Source organism: Apus apus, chromosome 6 (genome assembly GCF_020740795.1).
Source record: "Apus apus isolate bApuApu2 chromosome 6, bApuApu2.pri.cur, whole genome shotgun sequence".
NCBI classification, from domain to species: domain Eukaryota; kingdom Metazoa; phylum Chordata; class Aves; order Apodiformes; family Apodidae; genus Apus; species Apus apus.
Window position 1 is genome coordinate 6,537,421 of NC_067287.1, and position 17,166 is coordinate 6,554,586.

At 42.9% G+C, this 17,166-nt stretch overlaps 1 protein-coding gene across 1 annotated transcript in view; it reads right to left on the reverse strand.

The window, feature by feature from the left end:
* The window catches only part of THSD7B (thrombospondin type 1 domain containing 7B), a 326,234-nt gene that overhangs the window by 96,257 nt on the left and 212,811 nt on the right, over window positions 1-17,166 (reverse strand). Inside the window, exons 15-16 of the mRNA XM_051624219.1 lie at window positions 9,010-9,204; window positions 460-723 (exon numbers count right to left, since the gene is read on the reverse strand). Coding sequence (XP_051480179.1) covers window positions 460-723; window positions 9,010-9,204 — 459 coding nt within the window. The remainder of the gene's footprint in view (window positions 1-459; window positions 724-9,009; window positions 9,205-17,166) is intronic.

The following is a 17,166-nucleotide window of genomic DNA, read 5'->3' on the forward strand; positions in this document are numbered from 1 at the left end:
GAATGCAACATCTTCAAACAAAATGCTACTTGAAATGTAACTTCTCCTTTGCTCATGCTTTTACAGGATTTTTAGATGCATAAAAGAAATGCCTCTGGTATTCCACAGAACAAGACCTCTAAGATCCCTGTGTCCAACCGTTAACCCAGAAAAAAACCTGACCATCATGCCCTGAAGTGTCACGTCTACATCTGACAGCAGAGCCAACTTTAGCCCTCTTCTCATTCATTTCCACTGTAGAAATGCCAGCAGACCTTTATACTGAGGAAAACCTTAGTATTAAGATTGACAAGAAGATAATAGAAGGCTGTTCAACAGTCATAGCAACCCTGTGAGAGCTGTTGCAGCAGGTGAACATGTACACACCTATGACAGGCTCCAAAAAGAACCACTGAGCAGGTAACTCTGCTCAGCACCAGGGCTCTTTACACGTCTCATGTGCTTTTTAAATCTCCTTACCCGAGCTGCTGCAGTGAGATGGTTCCACCAGTCTGCCACTCTTATCATAGCAGGCGATGGCTCGCAGGCGCACACCCTCGCCGCACTCCTTAGCATCTCCATGGGATGGCATTCCCAGCTGCTGCTCGGATGTTCCTCTGCCGAGAATGCAGTCAGACCAATTTCCATGGGGCTGGGAGGTAAACTCCTCGCACGGACACTGCTCTGTTTCAACTTGAGGATAAACTTCAGTATTCTGGCATTTATCTTGCTTTCTGCTTCGCCCTGTTCCAACCACAGAAATCAGTTTGTTAGCTTAACATCTGCTACTTTTGATAACAACACGTCATATTATTTATACTTGCATGAATTCAACACATTAGAACCAAGACAATCTGAATGTTAATACCTAGGAATGTTTCTGAAGCATCTATTAGCTGTTGCCAGTGATCTGGAGTGGAAGGACAGTGTATTTATCTCCAGGGGCAACCAGAGAACTTGGAAATACTGTTTTGATGGGTAGGGCAAAGAGCAAAATGCAAAGTTCTTACTCTAGTAATGGTCTGCCCAGAAAACGCTCTGTAATTTTACATCGTATAATTTATCTCTAATTATCTGATGAAAATAAATTTATTGTTTTGTTTCTATTTGCTCAAAATTATTGGTTGCCAGGACAACTTCCAGAGGACTCTACATTAGCCACAACATCTTTGAGGCTACCTTATGAATTAGTTAAAGACATACAGGGCACACCAACTGTACTTTGAGGAAAATAGAGAAGATAATCCTCAGTAAATTATTAGGACTGGAAAGTATTTCTATGGTTATATGTGGTTCCATGTTTTCTTTTGCCCTGTTCTTTCAACAGGCTTTAAAAGAAGGCTCTTTCAGTAGCATAGGGAAGCAGCAGTATTCAAGTCAACTTCTACATCTGTGCCCTGCTCCTGGAGGACTTCTAGGCATGAGGACATCAGTACAAGAGGAGATAAAGATGAGAATTCGTGCTCCCTGCATCCCTCCAACTGTGCCAGGGAACACAGATCTAAATACAGCCTCTAAAGATAAAATCAATGCTTGTCTTGGCATGGGTTACCCAACGTGACGCAGTCACCTTTAGGCTGGCTCAGGAATGTCTTTGCATTTAGCATCTGCACTGGAAGGGAGAATTCATCTTCACTAAGAAACCACATCTGTATCCCACCCTCAAAAGGTTCCCTGGGGATCTAGGATGTGCTAAAAAGACTTCTGCAAAGGAGTTTTTAAAGCTTTGATCCCAGAGGAAATGTTTTCTCTTTGATATTGCACACAAATAAGATACAAAACCAAAACATCAGTTCTACAACCAAACAACCCTGTTTCTAGCCTGGAACCAAGAGTCATTTCACCACACGTAAGCAGGAGCAGAAGCTGGCTGTCATCCATACCTGTCTGCATACAAATATGTACCTAAAAAGAAAAGGGCACTGATTGCAGACCCTTAATATCACTTTCCTTCAAGCCCCAGCCCTTTCAAAACTGCATTTCTTGTATTGTTCTGGGGAACGTAAAGTTTGCTGGCACAAAGGGAAAATAAAAACAAAGGAATCAAATAGTGCTGGCATCTTTATTTTTTCCTCTCTCTATAAAAATACATCAATGTGTTTATGAGCAAATTCAGGTAAGGTAAAACAGGTACAACTCCACATAATTCAAGGAAAGTCTTTTAAAAGGCTTTAAATAGATCAGGAGCTCCCTAGTGGCATTTCCAGCACTTTATGTTTGACGGGCTGACAGAAACCACAAACTCTGTGTATATGTAGAGCTGTGTGCTCTGCATTCTATAAGTAAACATGGGAATTTGGGACCTCCCCACGTTTTGCCATTATTACATGCAGCCCATCAGACACAGGTAAGGATGCTAATAATCTCACACTTCCACAACACTTTTTTTTTCCCAACTTGCCCTGCCATCTGTTTTGCAGGAATCTTCCTTCTAATGAAGCTGCTATGAAAGCCCTATTTTGAGGGAAAAAATTCATCCCACACTCTTCACAAAGAAGTTTAAGAATTGGTGATGGGGCTATTTTTATCATCTTCACAGATTTTAGAAATTCCTATTAAAAACACCACTGCAAAACTTTTCAAGGACACAAATCCTTCAGGTAAATAGTATATTTTTTTTTAAATTAAATTTCTGAACACTAAAAAATGTTATATACATTAAATACTATCAGCTAGTATATGCTATACACTATATGAAATTATATTAAACATTAAAAATGTACCTTTCCACAGAAATTTTACTGTATCCAAAGTACAGTGAATTAACTGACTTTAGTAATGAAGTCTTACCTTAAAACTGTTTTCATTATAATGACTTTGAATTTTGATATGTTCTGTAATAAGTCTTTTGCTTCTTAAGTCATGACTAATTTTACATGCAGAGTCTATGATTACTTCCAAAATGAAATTAATATTAAAAACTGAGTGGGTGGCAAGCAAATGCTCACCAAACAATTAGCAGATTTCCACTAAATGGCACTGTTAATGAACTCTTATAATGAAGCCAAAGCATTCACTGGGGCCAGACACACAGAGTGATGAACGAGGAGGTCACTGGCAGAAAGGTGAAATACAAGCCCAGCACCACCTGGGATATTGCTCCATGTTCACCACTAGATTCTCAGGACAGCTTTGCTGGGAGTGGGCTCAGACCAGGAGCTCCTTCCTGGAGGGAGGAAGGGAACCCAGTAAGGTCATATGGGAGAGACTGGTAGTGTTGGATCACAAATTCAGGCCAGGTGAGGAGACAAGCCATCAAAACCTGAATACCAGAAAGCATTTGTGGTCCACTTGAATGAATCTATGTCTGATGTAGAACAGAGTAAGAAAGGGGACAGGTAGGACCATACTGTTTGATAACTTGCACAGATGCTCACACAGAAAAATCAGATTTAAAACTACCTGGAAGGAACTCTTCATTTCACTCATATATTTTCTATAAGATCAGGCATCTATAATTCTGACAGGGACAGAGGATTTCTACTACAATAAATATGCAGCCATCAAAACAGAGAACATTTTAGAACACCTTCTTTGGCAGAAACAAGAGGGCATTGTATTGTACCAATTATTATATAAAAGAGACATCTTTATCCTGTAATGAGCCATATCAGCAAATGGCAGTTTGAAGCCATAACGAAGTCTTTTATACTGGAATCATAGAATCATAGGGGTTGGAAGGGACCTCGAAAGATCATCTAGTCCAACCCCCCCTGCTAGAGCAGGGTCACCTAGAGTACATCACACAGGAAGGCATCCAGGCGGGTTTTGAATGTCTCCAGAGAAGGAGACTCCACAACCTCTCTGGGCAGCCTGTTCCAGGGCTCTGTCACTCTCACAGTAAAAAAAAAATTTCTGATATTCACCTTAAACCTCCTACGCTCCAATTTGTATCCATTACTCTTTGTCCTATCACTGGTCATCACTGAAAAAAGCTTAACTCCATCTTCTTGACACTCACCCTTTACGTATTTGTAAACATTGATGAGGTCACCCCTCAGTCTCCTTTTCTCCAAACTAAAGAGACCCAGCTCCCTCAGCCTTTCCTCATAAGGGAGATGTTCCACTCCCTTCATCATCTTTGTGGCTCTGCACTGGACTCTTTCAAGCACTTCCCTGTCCTTCTTGAACTGAGGGGCCCAGAACTGGACACAATACTCCAGATGCGGCCTCACCAATGCAGAATAGAGGGGGAGGAGAACCTCTCTTGACCTACTAACCACACCCTTTCTAATACACCCCAGGATGCCATTGGCCTTCTTAGCCACAAGGGCACATTGCTGGCTCATGGTCATCCTCCTGTCTACCATGACCCCCAGGTCTCTTTCACCCACACTGCTCTCCAGCAGGTCAGCCCCCAACCTGTACTGGTGCATGACATTTTTCTTCCCCAAATGCAAAACTCTACACTTGCCCTTGTTAAACTTCATCAGGTTTTTCCCCGCCCAAGTCTCCAGCCTGTCTAAGTCTCTCTGAATGGCAGCACAGCCTTCTGGTGTGTCAGCCACTCCTCCCAGCTTGGTGTCATCAGCAAACTTGCTGAGGGTACATTCTGTACCCGCATCCAGGTCGTTGATGAAGATGTTGAACAACACCGGTCCCAGTACCGACCCCTGAGGGACTCCACTAGTCACAGGCCTCCAACTAGATTCTGCCCCATTGACTACAACTCTCTGACTTCTTCCTTTCAACCAGTTCTTGATCCACCTCACTGCCTGATCATCAAACCCATACTTGATCAACTTATCTACAAGGATGCTGTGGGAGACGGTGTCAAATGCTTTACTGAAATCAAGATAGACCACATCCACCGCTCTACCATCATCTATCCACCTAGTCATTTCCTCATAGAAGGCTATGAGGTTAGTCAAACATGACTTACCCTTGGTAAAACCATGTTGACTGCTCTTGATGACCCCCATCTCCTTGATATGTCTGGAGATAGTGCCAAGGACAAGTTGTTCCATCACCTTTCCAGGGATGGAGGTGAGGCTGACCGGTCTATAGTTACCCGGGTCCTCCTTCTTGCCCTTCTTGTAGACTGGAGTGACATTTGCTATCCTCCAGTCCTCAGGCACCTCTCCTGTTACCCATGACTTACCGAAGATGATGGAGAGTGGCCTAGCAATGACCTCCGCCAGCTCCCTCAGCACCCTTGGATGCATTTCATCCGGACCCATCGATTTATGGATGTCCAGATTATGCAACTGATCCCTAACCCAATCGTCATCTACCTGGGCAAACTCCTCCTTTATCTTGACTTCTACTGGGGCTATATGAATCTGGGGCTCATGGGAAAAGCCTGCAGGAGTAAAGACAGAGGCAAAGAAGGCATTCAGCACCTCTGCCTTCTTTAAATCCTCTGTCACCAGGGCACCCGCCTCATTCAGCAGTGGGCCTATATTGCCTCTGGTATTAGTTTTGTTGGCTATGTATTTGAAAAAGCCCTTTCTATTGTCCTTAACCCGACTTGCAAGGTTAAGTTCCAAGGAGGCCTTAGCTTTCCTAATTGCCTCCCTACATTCTCTGACAACAGTCCTATATTCCTCCCAAGTAACCAGCCCCTCCTTCCATGATCTATAGATTTTCCTTTTCCATTTGAGTTTGCCCAGCAGTTCCTTTTTTAACCACGCTGGTCTCCTAGCTCCCTTACTAGATTTTCTACCCATTGGGACACACTGATGCTGTGCTTGCAAGAAGTGGTCCTTGAATGTTGTCCAGCTATCTTGAGCCCCTTTACCTTCTAGCACTCTGTCCCATGGGACTTCCCTTAACAATTGATTGAGGAGGCCGAAGTTTGCTCTGTGGAAGTCCAGGGTTCTGGTCCTGCTGGGTATTCTGTTCCTCCCACACAGGATCCTGAACTCCACCATCTCGTGGTCACTGCAGCCAAGGCTGCCATTGACCACCACTGCTTCAACAAGGCCCTCCTTGTTGGTGAGCACAAGATCCAGCAGCGCTCCTCTTCTAGTCGGCTTATCCACCATTTGCATTAAGAAGTTATCATCAATGCACTGGAGGAACCTCCTAGACTGTGAAAGGCTGGCTGTGTGAGTCTTCCAGCAGATATCGGGGTAGTTAAAATCTCCCATGAGGACCAAGGACTGTAGTTGTGAGGCTGCTTTCAGCTGCCTGTAGAAAGCCTCATCAACTTCCTCATCTTGGTCAGGAGGTCTGTAGTAGACCCCCACAACTGTATCACCCATACCACCCTGCCCTTTAATTCTTACCCACAGACTTTCAACTTGCCCCTCATCAGCCCCTGCACAAAACTCGATACATTCTAGTTGCTCTCTCACATAAAGAGCAACTCCACCACCTCGCTTCACCGACCGATCTTTCCTAAAAAGCACATAGCCATCCATGGCCACATTCCAGACGTTTGACCTGTCCCACCATGTCTCTGTTATTTCTACCAGATCATAACCCTTAGACCGCACACAGACCTCTAACTCTTCCTGTTTATTCCCCATGCTGCGTGCATTGGTGTACAGGCATTTCAGGAAGCAAGCAGAGCACACTGGTGGGACCAAATCCTCCTTAGACCACCCCCCTTCAGGCCCTGGTATGTTTCTCTTGGGCTTGTCCCTAACAGACCCAGTTTTCTCCCCTTCCCCCTTCACATCTAGTTTAAAGCTCTCTCAATGAGCCCTGCTAAGTCCTGCCCCAAAAGCCTTTTCCCCCTCTGGGACAGGTGCATCCCACCTGCCACCATCAGGCCAGGTGTCTCGTAGAGCAGCCCATGATCAAAAAAACCAAAGCCCTGCCTTTGGCACCAGTCTCGTAGCCATTCATTGATAAGTAAACTCTTCCTGTTTATCTCTCCACCCATTCTTACAGGAGGTATGGAGGCAAACACGACTTGTGCTCCAGACCCCCTAACTAGCCATTCCAGGGCCCTGAAGTCTCTCTTCATTGCCCTTACATTTCTTGTAATAATTTCGTCACTACCAACCTGAAAAATCAGCAGTAGGTAGTAATCAGATGGATTTACCATACTAGAGAGTTTCCTTTTAACATCTCTAATGCGAGCCCCAGGGAGGCAGCAGACCTCCCTGTGGGATGGGTCTGCTCGACAGATGGGCCCTTCTGTTCCCCTCAGAAGGGAGTCTCCCACCACAATTACCCTCCTTTCCTTCTTAGTTGAAGAAGTCCTAAGTCGTGGAGCTGAGCGACAAGTCCTAGGCGGTTCACTAGACAAATCTGTCACTCCAGCTTCATTTTCCTGTCCCTGCAGTTCCAAGTACCTATTCTTCAGGGGCAATTCGGAGGGTGGAGGGAGTTGGGAGGGTTTTTTCTTGCCTCTCCGAGGACGGACCTCCCTCCATTCCTCCATGTCCCTAACGTTCTCTCCTTCTGTCTGAGGACAGGAGGGGAGGGGATCCGTCACTTCTTCTAGCACCTCTTCCTTCTGCCCTTGCCTCAGGGTTTTGGCTCCACCAATCTATTTCGCTCTCACATTCTCCGATGATTCTAAGTCTTTCAACCTCCTCTGTCAGTCTAACCACCTGTCTGAGGAGATCATTTACTTGCTCACACCGCACACACGCGGTGCCACTGGCTCCCTCTACTACCAGTGCCAGGCTCAGGCACTCGCTGCAGCCAGAGACCTGCACAGCTGTGTGCCTGCTCAGAACCCCCGTCTGAGTTCCCATATCCTTTTTCAATACGGTTTTAGGGCGTGTTGTCACCATGCTAGAGAAAGCTACCGGTGTTCTCTGCTCCCTGCCTGCCCTCGCTCTCCGCGTGCGCTTGTGCTCCCCGCCCTCGCGCCTCTCCCTGCTCCTGCCGCTCTGCGCTCTCACCGCTGCCGCGTGCTCTGGGGAGCTGCCGAGATGGCCGCTGTTAAACCTGCCACCGTTCTCAGCCACACCCCTGCCACGTCAGCCTTCCTGTTCCTCTCAGGATTCCCGCTCAGACTCGGGTCTCCTCGCTCTGCTCCGGCTTCGCCGTCTCCGGGAAGCCCGGCCCCTTCTCTAATCCTCAGTAATTAAAGGAGCAGCTCTCAGCGCTGCCGCTCTCCGCTGCCGCGTGGAAGCCTGAGTACTGGAATTGTTAGTAAAAACTTCCATCATTCCAGCAGTAATGAATTGAATAACAAGACAGCCACGCAGCCAGGTGCAAGGAAGTCTAGAAGAAAGGAGCAGTGGTAGCCACCATACTTTGATGCCATTCAGTTCCCAGGCATTACCATGTATTTTTACAGCAATGTTAGCATTTTACTCCATAGTAGAAGTTTTGGAAGTTTCACCTCTATTAATGGAGCAAACTCAAGTCAGCTCCACCTTAGTTCTCAAACACAGCACAGAAATATGAAAAGATATGAGTCTGCAGGATAACAATAACAGGAATGTTATGTAACCTGCTGACAACAGTATAATTCACATTTATTTGATTTAGCTATGGATGTGGGGGGAATACAACTCCTCATAAAACAAGCAGTTCCAAACTATTGATGTTACAGAGTTTTAAAGCTCTTCAGTTTGGTCAGCATTCAAATAACATAATAAACCACGACAGCAAGTTCAGGGGAATGCTCCGTGAAATGGTTTGAATGAGAGTGTTTAATGAATACATAGAAAAGATCGAACAAAACTGCTTTAATGATACAGTTTTTTCTTTATACATGGTATTAATTTGCCCTGTTGAACTACTGGATACTGCTGAGCACAAAACTCCCAGTTTTAAACTTCATCCAGATTTCAACAGTTTTAAAGAGAACATCACACTGATTTTTATTCTTGTGTACAGATTTGCTGCATGCTTCCCAGATTAATAGGTTAGATAAACTTGTACAATCCATAGTTATTGTTTTATTTGCTTTATGTCTAAAAATGTCTTTCCACCACCAAGGTTTTCCACACTGTTCTCATACCAAAATATGTGTGCACAAAGCAGGCAATGAGCAGTATCTGATCAAAAATAATTTACAAATGATCACTGTTCTGTCTGGATTCTCCCAAAACCCTAACATCTGAGAGGCATAATCCATAAGTATCACTATCAGATAAATATTATAAAGTATTTTACCTGTGAGTGACCGTCTCCTGCTTCTCGTTGATCCACAGTCAGATGAGCATGCTGTAAATTTAGACCAGGGGGTAAAGGTGCAGTCATCTTTGCAGGGAACAAGACACTCCTGTACACGAGCTGGCACAGCTCCTGCCCACCGCATGCAGTCACTGACACTGGCAGAGTCGTTGTGCTCCGACAGGCACGTAACAGCTGAAAAGGAAAGACACAAAAATTGTTACATTCTCACATATTCTACTCCATGCAGTCCCTACTTGTGGTCTGTGTGAGATTCACTCTACTGGGTTAATAGGATAAAGTTGATTTATTCTTAGGTCGTTATTCGCAGGTCACTCAAAGATGAGAAGCTTCACAAAGCCATGAAGACACGTTCTTATTGGAGCAGTGCGTTATCTAGATGATTATATAAATTCAATATTCTCAAGGAGGCAGTCATTTGAAGGCTTGGGGCAACAGTTTAACCAATCTACATTGTACGACCAAACAACAGATATAATACTGCAGTGACATGCCATAAAACGTATTTGGTCAAGGCCAGGATTCCCAAGCTATCATGCACACACTACCCTTGGAACTGAAACAGCTTCAATGTGGAAAAAAAAAAACAAAAAACAAACCCAAAACAAACACAGAAGAAAGCTTCCATCTCCCAAACTGCCATCTTTTCTACGTTTCAGAGGAAGGGAAGAACAGCCTGAGCAGCTCTCCTGCACACAGTGGTGACCTCTGCTCTGCCTGAGCTGCACATGCTGCAGCTAAATGCTTGTTGCAGCAAGGTGTAAACACCAGGCCTGCCCCCTCCAAACTGAGTTCTCTCAACACTGTGCTGCCCTCTGTGCTCTCCTGCTCTCTGGCCACCTGAACCTTTGAATCTTTTGCATAGAGATGTTTAGGAGGAATGGCAGGAGTGTTCAGCCTGGGGCTGTGGCAGAAAGGGGCTGCAGCTACGGCACTTTACTAGAAGCCTGCTTTTACAATGCACCATAGCTCGCTGCAAGAGCACTACTGAGTGTATCCATTAACAGGAAACAAAACAAAACAAAAATAAATGCCTGGCCTGTAGGTCTCAAAGGACAGTGTCACTCTGCTGAGCTCCATCTGTCCTGAAGCCCCTTCCCCCTGCAGGTACCGAGCCCCACCTCCTCACACTGCAGCACACACTCACGCCTGACACATTTCACTGGTTCCCAGCTCAAAGCTTTACCAAACCTCCAAGATTGGGCCACAGCAACAGGAAACAATGGGCACAGAGCTAGGCTTGGGCTGAGGCCTCTGAATTTGGACACAGATGCCTTTGGGGCCAGGCAAGGATCAAATGGCGTTTGCAAGAGCACAGCTCAGGGCTTAGATGCACTGTTTTCCCCTCCAGTTTTATTTGAGGCCAATGCTCTTTTTCCTCAACCGTGGTCCTTTTTTTGGACTGTAATGTTTAATTTCTCAGGGTAAATAATGGCACTCCATAGCCATAACAAAGTACAAAAGTATTAATATGTAAGTCTGAGTCACAGGAAGTCTATTATAAAACTTGCTAAAGTTTCAGTGAATTAATAATAAGTGATTATAATAAATAAAAATAGCCTGCACACCATGGAGCCTTTAATTTCATTAATAATAATTAATTCTCACAAAATCTCAAAAAAAGTAGGCTATTTACATCCTACATTGTAGGTTAACCACAGCAAAGTCAGGTCGTGACTTGATTCAAGTAATAAAGTCAGGGACAGAGTTAGGAATCGAATTTGGTCCCAAGAGTTTAGTCATGTCAGGCTCTCTGATTCCAGGCAAATTCACACATTGCATCACAAAGCTACAGAAGATTAAGTTATTTAATTCAGATGTTGTTTTTTAACTTTAACAATCTCTGATATTATTTTTAGGGAGATCCCTAAATAATTCAGGTTTTTGAGACGGCATATGTTTTTCCTTGTTGCTAGCACTTCATGTAACTAGGAGTGCATGAAGAAAAAGGAGAAAGTAACAGTTTTATAATAGTTAAAGGATTTACTGGGGTGTAACTTTGCAATGAATACACACAATTTTTGTTTTTTTAACTACAGTGCTGTATGGGAGCAAGGGATGGGTTGGCAACCACCTGGAACTAAAAAATTTCTTATTAGAATGTAATTAGATATCTAAGGAAAAAAAATCAGCATTCTGAAGAGCGTGTAAAAGGCAAACAATTGTTTAAAAGTCTCTTTAGACTCAAGTGACAGTAGATCAGCATATTAATAGCTACCTCTAAATTGCTGATCCTTGCCTTTCACTTTCAGTCCTTGTGACCCTTCCTATCTCTCAACTCCAGCAGTCAGGAACTCGGGAGAAATTCCCCTTCTCGATTATAGGAGCATGAGGACAGAGGTCAGCACTCTGCCCAAGACAGTAGGGTAACTGTCCTCTTCAGGAAGGTTAAACAAGTAATAGACTCTGATGCCTACGGTCTGTGTAGCCTCATTACCTTCAGCAAGGGCACCAAAGATCTGGCAACACAAACATGCCCACATGAATGACGCAAGGCCAAATGTATCCAAACCATCTTCTCAGCATTGCTACAACCGCCTGTGTCTGGAGGGAAGTGACCTATATCCTGCCATCCCCCCAGACCAATACTTGCAATTGCACAATAAACCATCAACTTCCAATCTCTACTGCCATCTGACAGAAGATCATAATTCATTCCTGACATTTATTAACGGCAACAACAGTGATGGAACTTCTAAATATCGATGTTAAACCAGATGCTCCATCCTGCAATGAACTATCTAATGACCCTATCTCCTGCACAAATGTCCTTCATTTCAAGCATAGAAATAAGTCACTGAGTTGGCTGAGCCTACTTAGATATTAGAAGTGATGGCCACATAAGCATATAAGAGATCATGGAGCTTAAAGAAACTAGTGGCAACAGCAAACATGGGTAGAGGAGAGTTAAACAACAAATGATATAATGTATTATACCTGTATAAGGATGGAGACATGGAGTTGAAAAGAAAAAAATATAGTGGATAGTCTAGTTAGAGACATATGACCTAAAAGAGGAGAGGAGAAGAATCTTCTGTGAGGTAACAAGGGAATTGCTTCTTTTCTCTACTTTAGGAATTTTAACACGGGTAAATCCTGGTAAATCAATCTCTTCATTCCTGACAGAGCAACAAAGTCTCGGTGTCAGGAGACAAGGCTGCAGCCAAAGAGCCTGGAATCCAAAAAGCTTCTTTTGATGCCTAAAATACTACCCCAGAAGCAAACAATCCACTTCCTTCCCACTCTCCTGGACTTTTGCACTTCCTAATGACAACAGTGCTAGCACTAAGCTGGCTGGACCAGATGAGCAGCTCTTTGGTCACCCAAGGGGCAGGTGAGTCTCTTTGCTGGGACAGCAGCACTTTTTCTCTTACAGGTGCAAAACAAAATGCTGGCCATGAAGGTCTGGTACCCATAGACACCAAACCCCACACCCCCTCAGAGCAGCCATGAAGAGCTAGTACCTGTACACACCAAAGCCCCACACCTCCTTGGACCAGCCTAAGCAGCACAGTGCGTTTCAGTCCTATGAGAAGGCAATTCATTTCCACTCAAGAGTCTTCAAAGATTATGCCAATGTATTAATTCTTCAGTTTGAATTGAATTGTCTTCAAAAGCCTGAGCTTAATGGGTCGGATCTTTACGGCATGTCAGTCCTAAGAAATGGCAGAATTTCTGCTACGTACTTAAAGCATGCTTGAGTTGAGCAACATGAACCACTGAAAAAAATTAAATCATAACAAAAAAGCCCACTGGGGCATTGCACTGGAAGGGCCAGACAGGAAGCAGCAGAGCTGACAGATCCTCTCCAGTGGTTCCTGCAGGAACCAGTCACCTCATTTCTGCCCACTGCAAACTTATTTCCCAGTTAAGTAAGATTTAACTTTTAACAGAAAAAAATGTTCAATCACAGGCACTTCTGGAAATGGAATGAGACTAATTTGTTTGCAGTGGACTTTCACAAAAGTTAGCAAAATCATTTATCCTCGGTGGTTTCAAGCTACCGACTGGTTTGGATCACATGTTGTTTATGTTGCATGATATAGTATTTTCCCATAATCCTCAGTTCTATCACAATGGTTTTAAATAAAGTCATCCCAAAGAGCCATTTTGCTATGTCAACATCTCCTCCTCTTTTCAAGTGGGATACCACTGGAGGGCAAATGCAGTCCTTTTGCAGCCCTATGCACTGAAAAAAAAATGAAATAAAACCACAGAGTACTGAGAAGTTCCTCCCAGACATAATGTGTGATTTTTACCATCTCTGCAGCATTTCAAATGCACATAAACATATTAATAGAAACAGCTAATCCCAGGACAGTGCCAGGTAAAGGGTTTTGAGTTAGAATATTGATTCCCAGAAAGAATGAGAATGCAGGATTTCCTTCTGAAGTCCAGCTATTCTTTCTTATTACCACCAGTCACTGCCACCAGACTGGACTTAAACTCTTGGGGACAAACTGCAGGCTGACCATCTAAGGCAGTTCTGTTGATATAAAAGGGCTGGCACACCAAAAAGAAGTATACCTTCTCTTGTTACAAGAAGAACAAGATCAATAATTAAGCTGAAACGTAACTAGGTTTAAAATGCTAAAAGAGAATACTTTTTTTTTTCAGGGAAGGCTGGAATTGTGTAACAGACCGTGTGGAGACACTCATTAAGATGCCAACAGAAGTCTGCAATTGATAGGAGCAATGAAAATAGCTGCAGATGCAACCACTTTGCTTCAAGGCATAAGTCAAGTGTTAAATGTACAGCTTGGGGAAGAAATTTCCCTTTTTGCTGGTAGGGGGACCTGTCAGGATATAGAACAAGGGCTGCCAGCAGGATATTCAGTATGACAGTCTCTGTCTTCTGGTTTTCTATTTACACCCACAAGAGCGTGTTTGTATGCCATCATCTTAGCATATGGCATGCAGAAGCATATGGAAGCTATGTTCTTTAACTATATTTATCTTAAATTAAAAGTAAATAACAGACGCTTCTTCTATAAACTTTTACATAGTGAAATCAAATGTTTCTCTGCTGTCAAACTGCAGAGGCACCAAACGCATCCTTAGCTGACATTGCATCACCACCATCAAACTAGGGTAACTCAAGTGCTCTCAGTTGGCACCTGCTTGACTTAAGAGCACTACAAACAGTCCTAACAAAAGGAGTGTATTGAGAAATAAATATTCTAGCCATAGCATTGCATCCAATAAGGAAAGAGAACATAAATATAGCTCCTCTTAAGTAAAAATCCAATTACAGACAGTCCTGGTAATCATATTCATTTGCCAAAGTTATAATCAATTCTCTTTTAAAAATGCATTTCAACAGCTTCCAAAGGGTAAGCAGCTGAAGAGTGAGAATATCAACTACAAACCAGCAAAATTATATTGTACCATGGCACTTCAATTTGGGAAACCTAAATTAGTGGTTTCAAAACTCTGGAATTAAATGTCATTAGAACATCTGAAAACAATGACTGATAATTCCAGGAAGGTACACTCAGGCCAAACACTATAACTAAAGCTCTGTGCTAGTGTAAATCAAATGGCTGGACTTGGTACAGGAACAATAGGATGATCTACGAGACTAGACAAGAGGTCGAAGGCCCAAGATGTGCAGATACAATGATGCAATCATCTCTTCTGACTTCAAATTCTAAGAATGTGTGAAAAAAAGCAGCATGTAAAGTCAAAGGAATTATTTTAATGTAGCTTTTTAACTTCTCATTATTCAGAAAAATTGTCTTTTTTTGTTGCATCATCATTCTCATTACCCCAGTAAAACAAAAAATATAATTTCTTGCACAAATCACTAATCATAAGTGAAAAAGGAGTTCAGGGATAATATGTTAGGAAAAAAAAAGAAGAAAATAACTTCAAGGATCCAGACTTGCTGACTATAAGTAGTCTTGTAACCCATGATGACCTCATTTATTTTCTATATTGGTACTTAGGAGTTTCCCCAAAATCCCAGGTGGAACATTTAAGTTATTCTTGGCATGTTAAAGCAACCCCTAATTATAGGACACCAGAAAAAGACATATTAGAAGACATAAGATAAGGCTCTGTTGAGACTCAGGTTTAAGTCAAAGGTTCTGATTCAATAAGGACATAAATATACACTTAACTTCATCACTGTGACAGCGACCTTGGGGCTGCAATGAAGTATGTCCCAAGTCTGGACTTACAGAAGGAAATGATAGGGTAACCATTAAAATAATCTGAGGAAAAGAACAAATGATGGCAGGAAGGACATCACAGACACAAATCTAGTAAAAATAACTGAGGAAGAGCTGAAACAACTAGATATGCAGCAGGAAAACTGTCTCTGAGATCACCACTTTCCCATTTTGTAATTATTAATGATATTGACAGTAGTGCTAAAGGGCTGAGAAATGTCACCGAGCAAACAGAGCACTGAATAAACACAGACCTCCAACCAACCTGCTCGATAAACAAGAGGAGCTTGAGATGAGGCTGTGAGACAATAAAGATGGTAAATATCAACTGAAAAGATAAAGGAAAGCAACTAAAATTGTTTACATGAAGAGGGGTCAAGGAAGAATTTGGTAGAAAATTGGGTACAGGGTATTAGCATGGAGAAGAGACAGTAACAGGGGAAAGGGGAGACATTTGGGATAGAATTAGAAAGCAAGGGGAAGAAAGCACACAAAACTTTGAAGAATCTTCTTAAGTTAAAGGTCCATGCTTTAGCTGCTCTGTGGGTTGGTTCCTCTCTGCAGCCTTCCCATAACAAGAAATGCAGGTGGAGAAAAAGAGAGGTTGATCAAGATACAGGAGACTCAGAAAAAGAGTCCCAGCTGCAGCTTTCTGGGGACCAGCATGGTGGGAAGACACCTCCAGTGCAACTACAGCTGTGCCCCCATCAGGCAGCTGTCCCCAGGTTCATGTGGCTGATCCAACCACAGAGCTCTCTGGTGGTTACAGAGCTCCCCGGTGGTTACCTGTCATCGGTGTTCACCAGACAGAGAGGGACACAGAGGTCTGGACACAAGGTCCGCATGGCAGAGGACCACATCCCTCCCATACCACTCATTCTTCATGGCTCAGAGCTTCTTGGCCAACACCACAGAAGAAGTAGGAGAACACAGCAGATGTAAGGGATCACCTATGTCCAGGGCTCTGTATCACAACCAGTAAAATCAGAGCCTTAAGCTGGACTCACCTCTGGTCCATTTTAAAATAACTTCTTAAGAGTACAGCTTGTCTTACAGAATCATAGAATTGTTTTGATTGGAAAAGACCTTTAAGATCACCAAGTCCAACTGTTAACCTCACACAGTGCCAAGTCCACCACTAAACCATGTCCCTCTTAGATACTGATGGATGAGGTTATCAACTATTTGGTTGTGAATATATGGGTTTAACCCCTGAAAGAACTGAGGTGCATGTGCCATTTTTGCCAAGCTATGTGACTTGATGTTTTAATTCTTCCTCAGCTGTGAGTCAAGGCTGCCCACTGCTTAAGGAGAGAAATGCATTGCCATAAAGCCCATTCCTCCTCCCACCCATGCACTGAATGAACACAGCACTGATGCATTAATGTTTAGCACTATTTTCATTTTAATACAAGTGTTTTCTTATTGTAAGTGGTTCACACTCTGCCTGGCTAGAAAGACAAAATAATATGATTTTTTAATGTTTCAATTTTGCTTTGGCCAGTGAATAACCACATTCTGAGTGCTTTCTACATTATGCAATCAGTCTAAAGAATCTTTCACAATTTTACCCTTTTTTTCCTAACTATATTACAGGTTTTGAATTGCTTCTACTTTCATTTTACATTAAGAAGAAAATCAATGAAAGTGCATTAGATGATTAATGATAGAAATTATGCTTCTGCTTCTTTCAGAGAACATAACAAAATACAAAAATATGCTTCCTTCTTTTCCTCTTTCTGTGGCCCACAATTACTAAAATTACTCGAGTTCAATTTATTTGTCGAACCCATCATCAGGTTATATTTAAGATGAATTATTTATTGCACAACTTGAAAATAAAACTGAGACATCCTGTTATATGTACACACACTTAGACCACAGCAAATAAAGAGAATCAAAATGCCAAATAACATGAGAGAGAAAATAGAAAACATACACAAAATTTACAGAATTTCCAGTA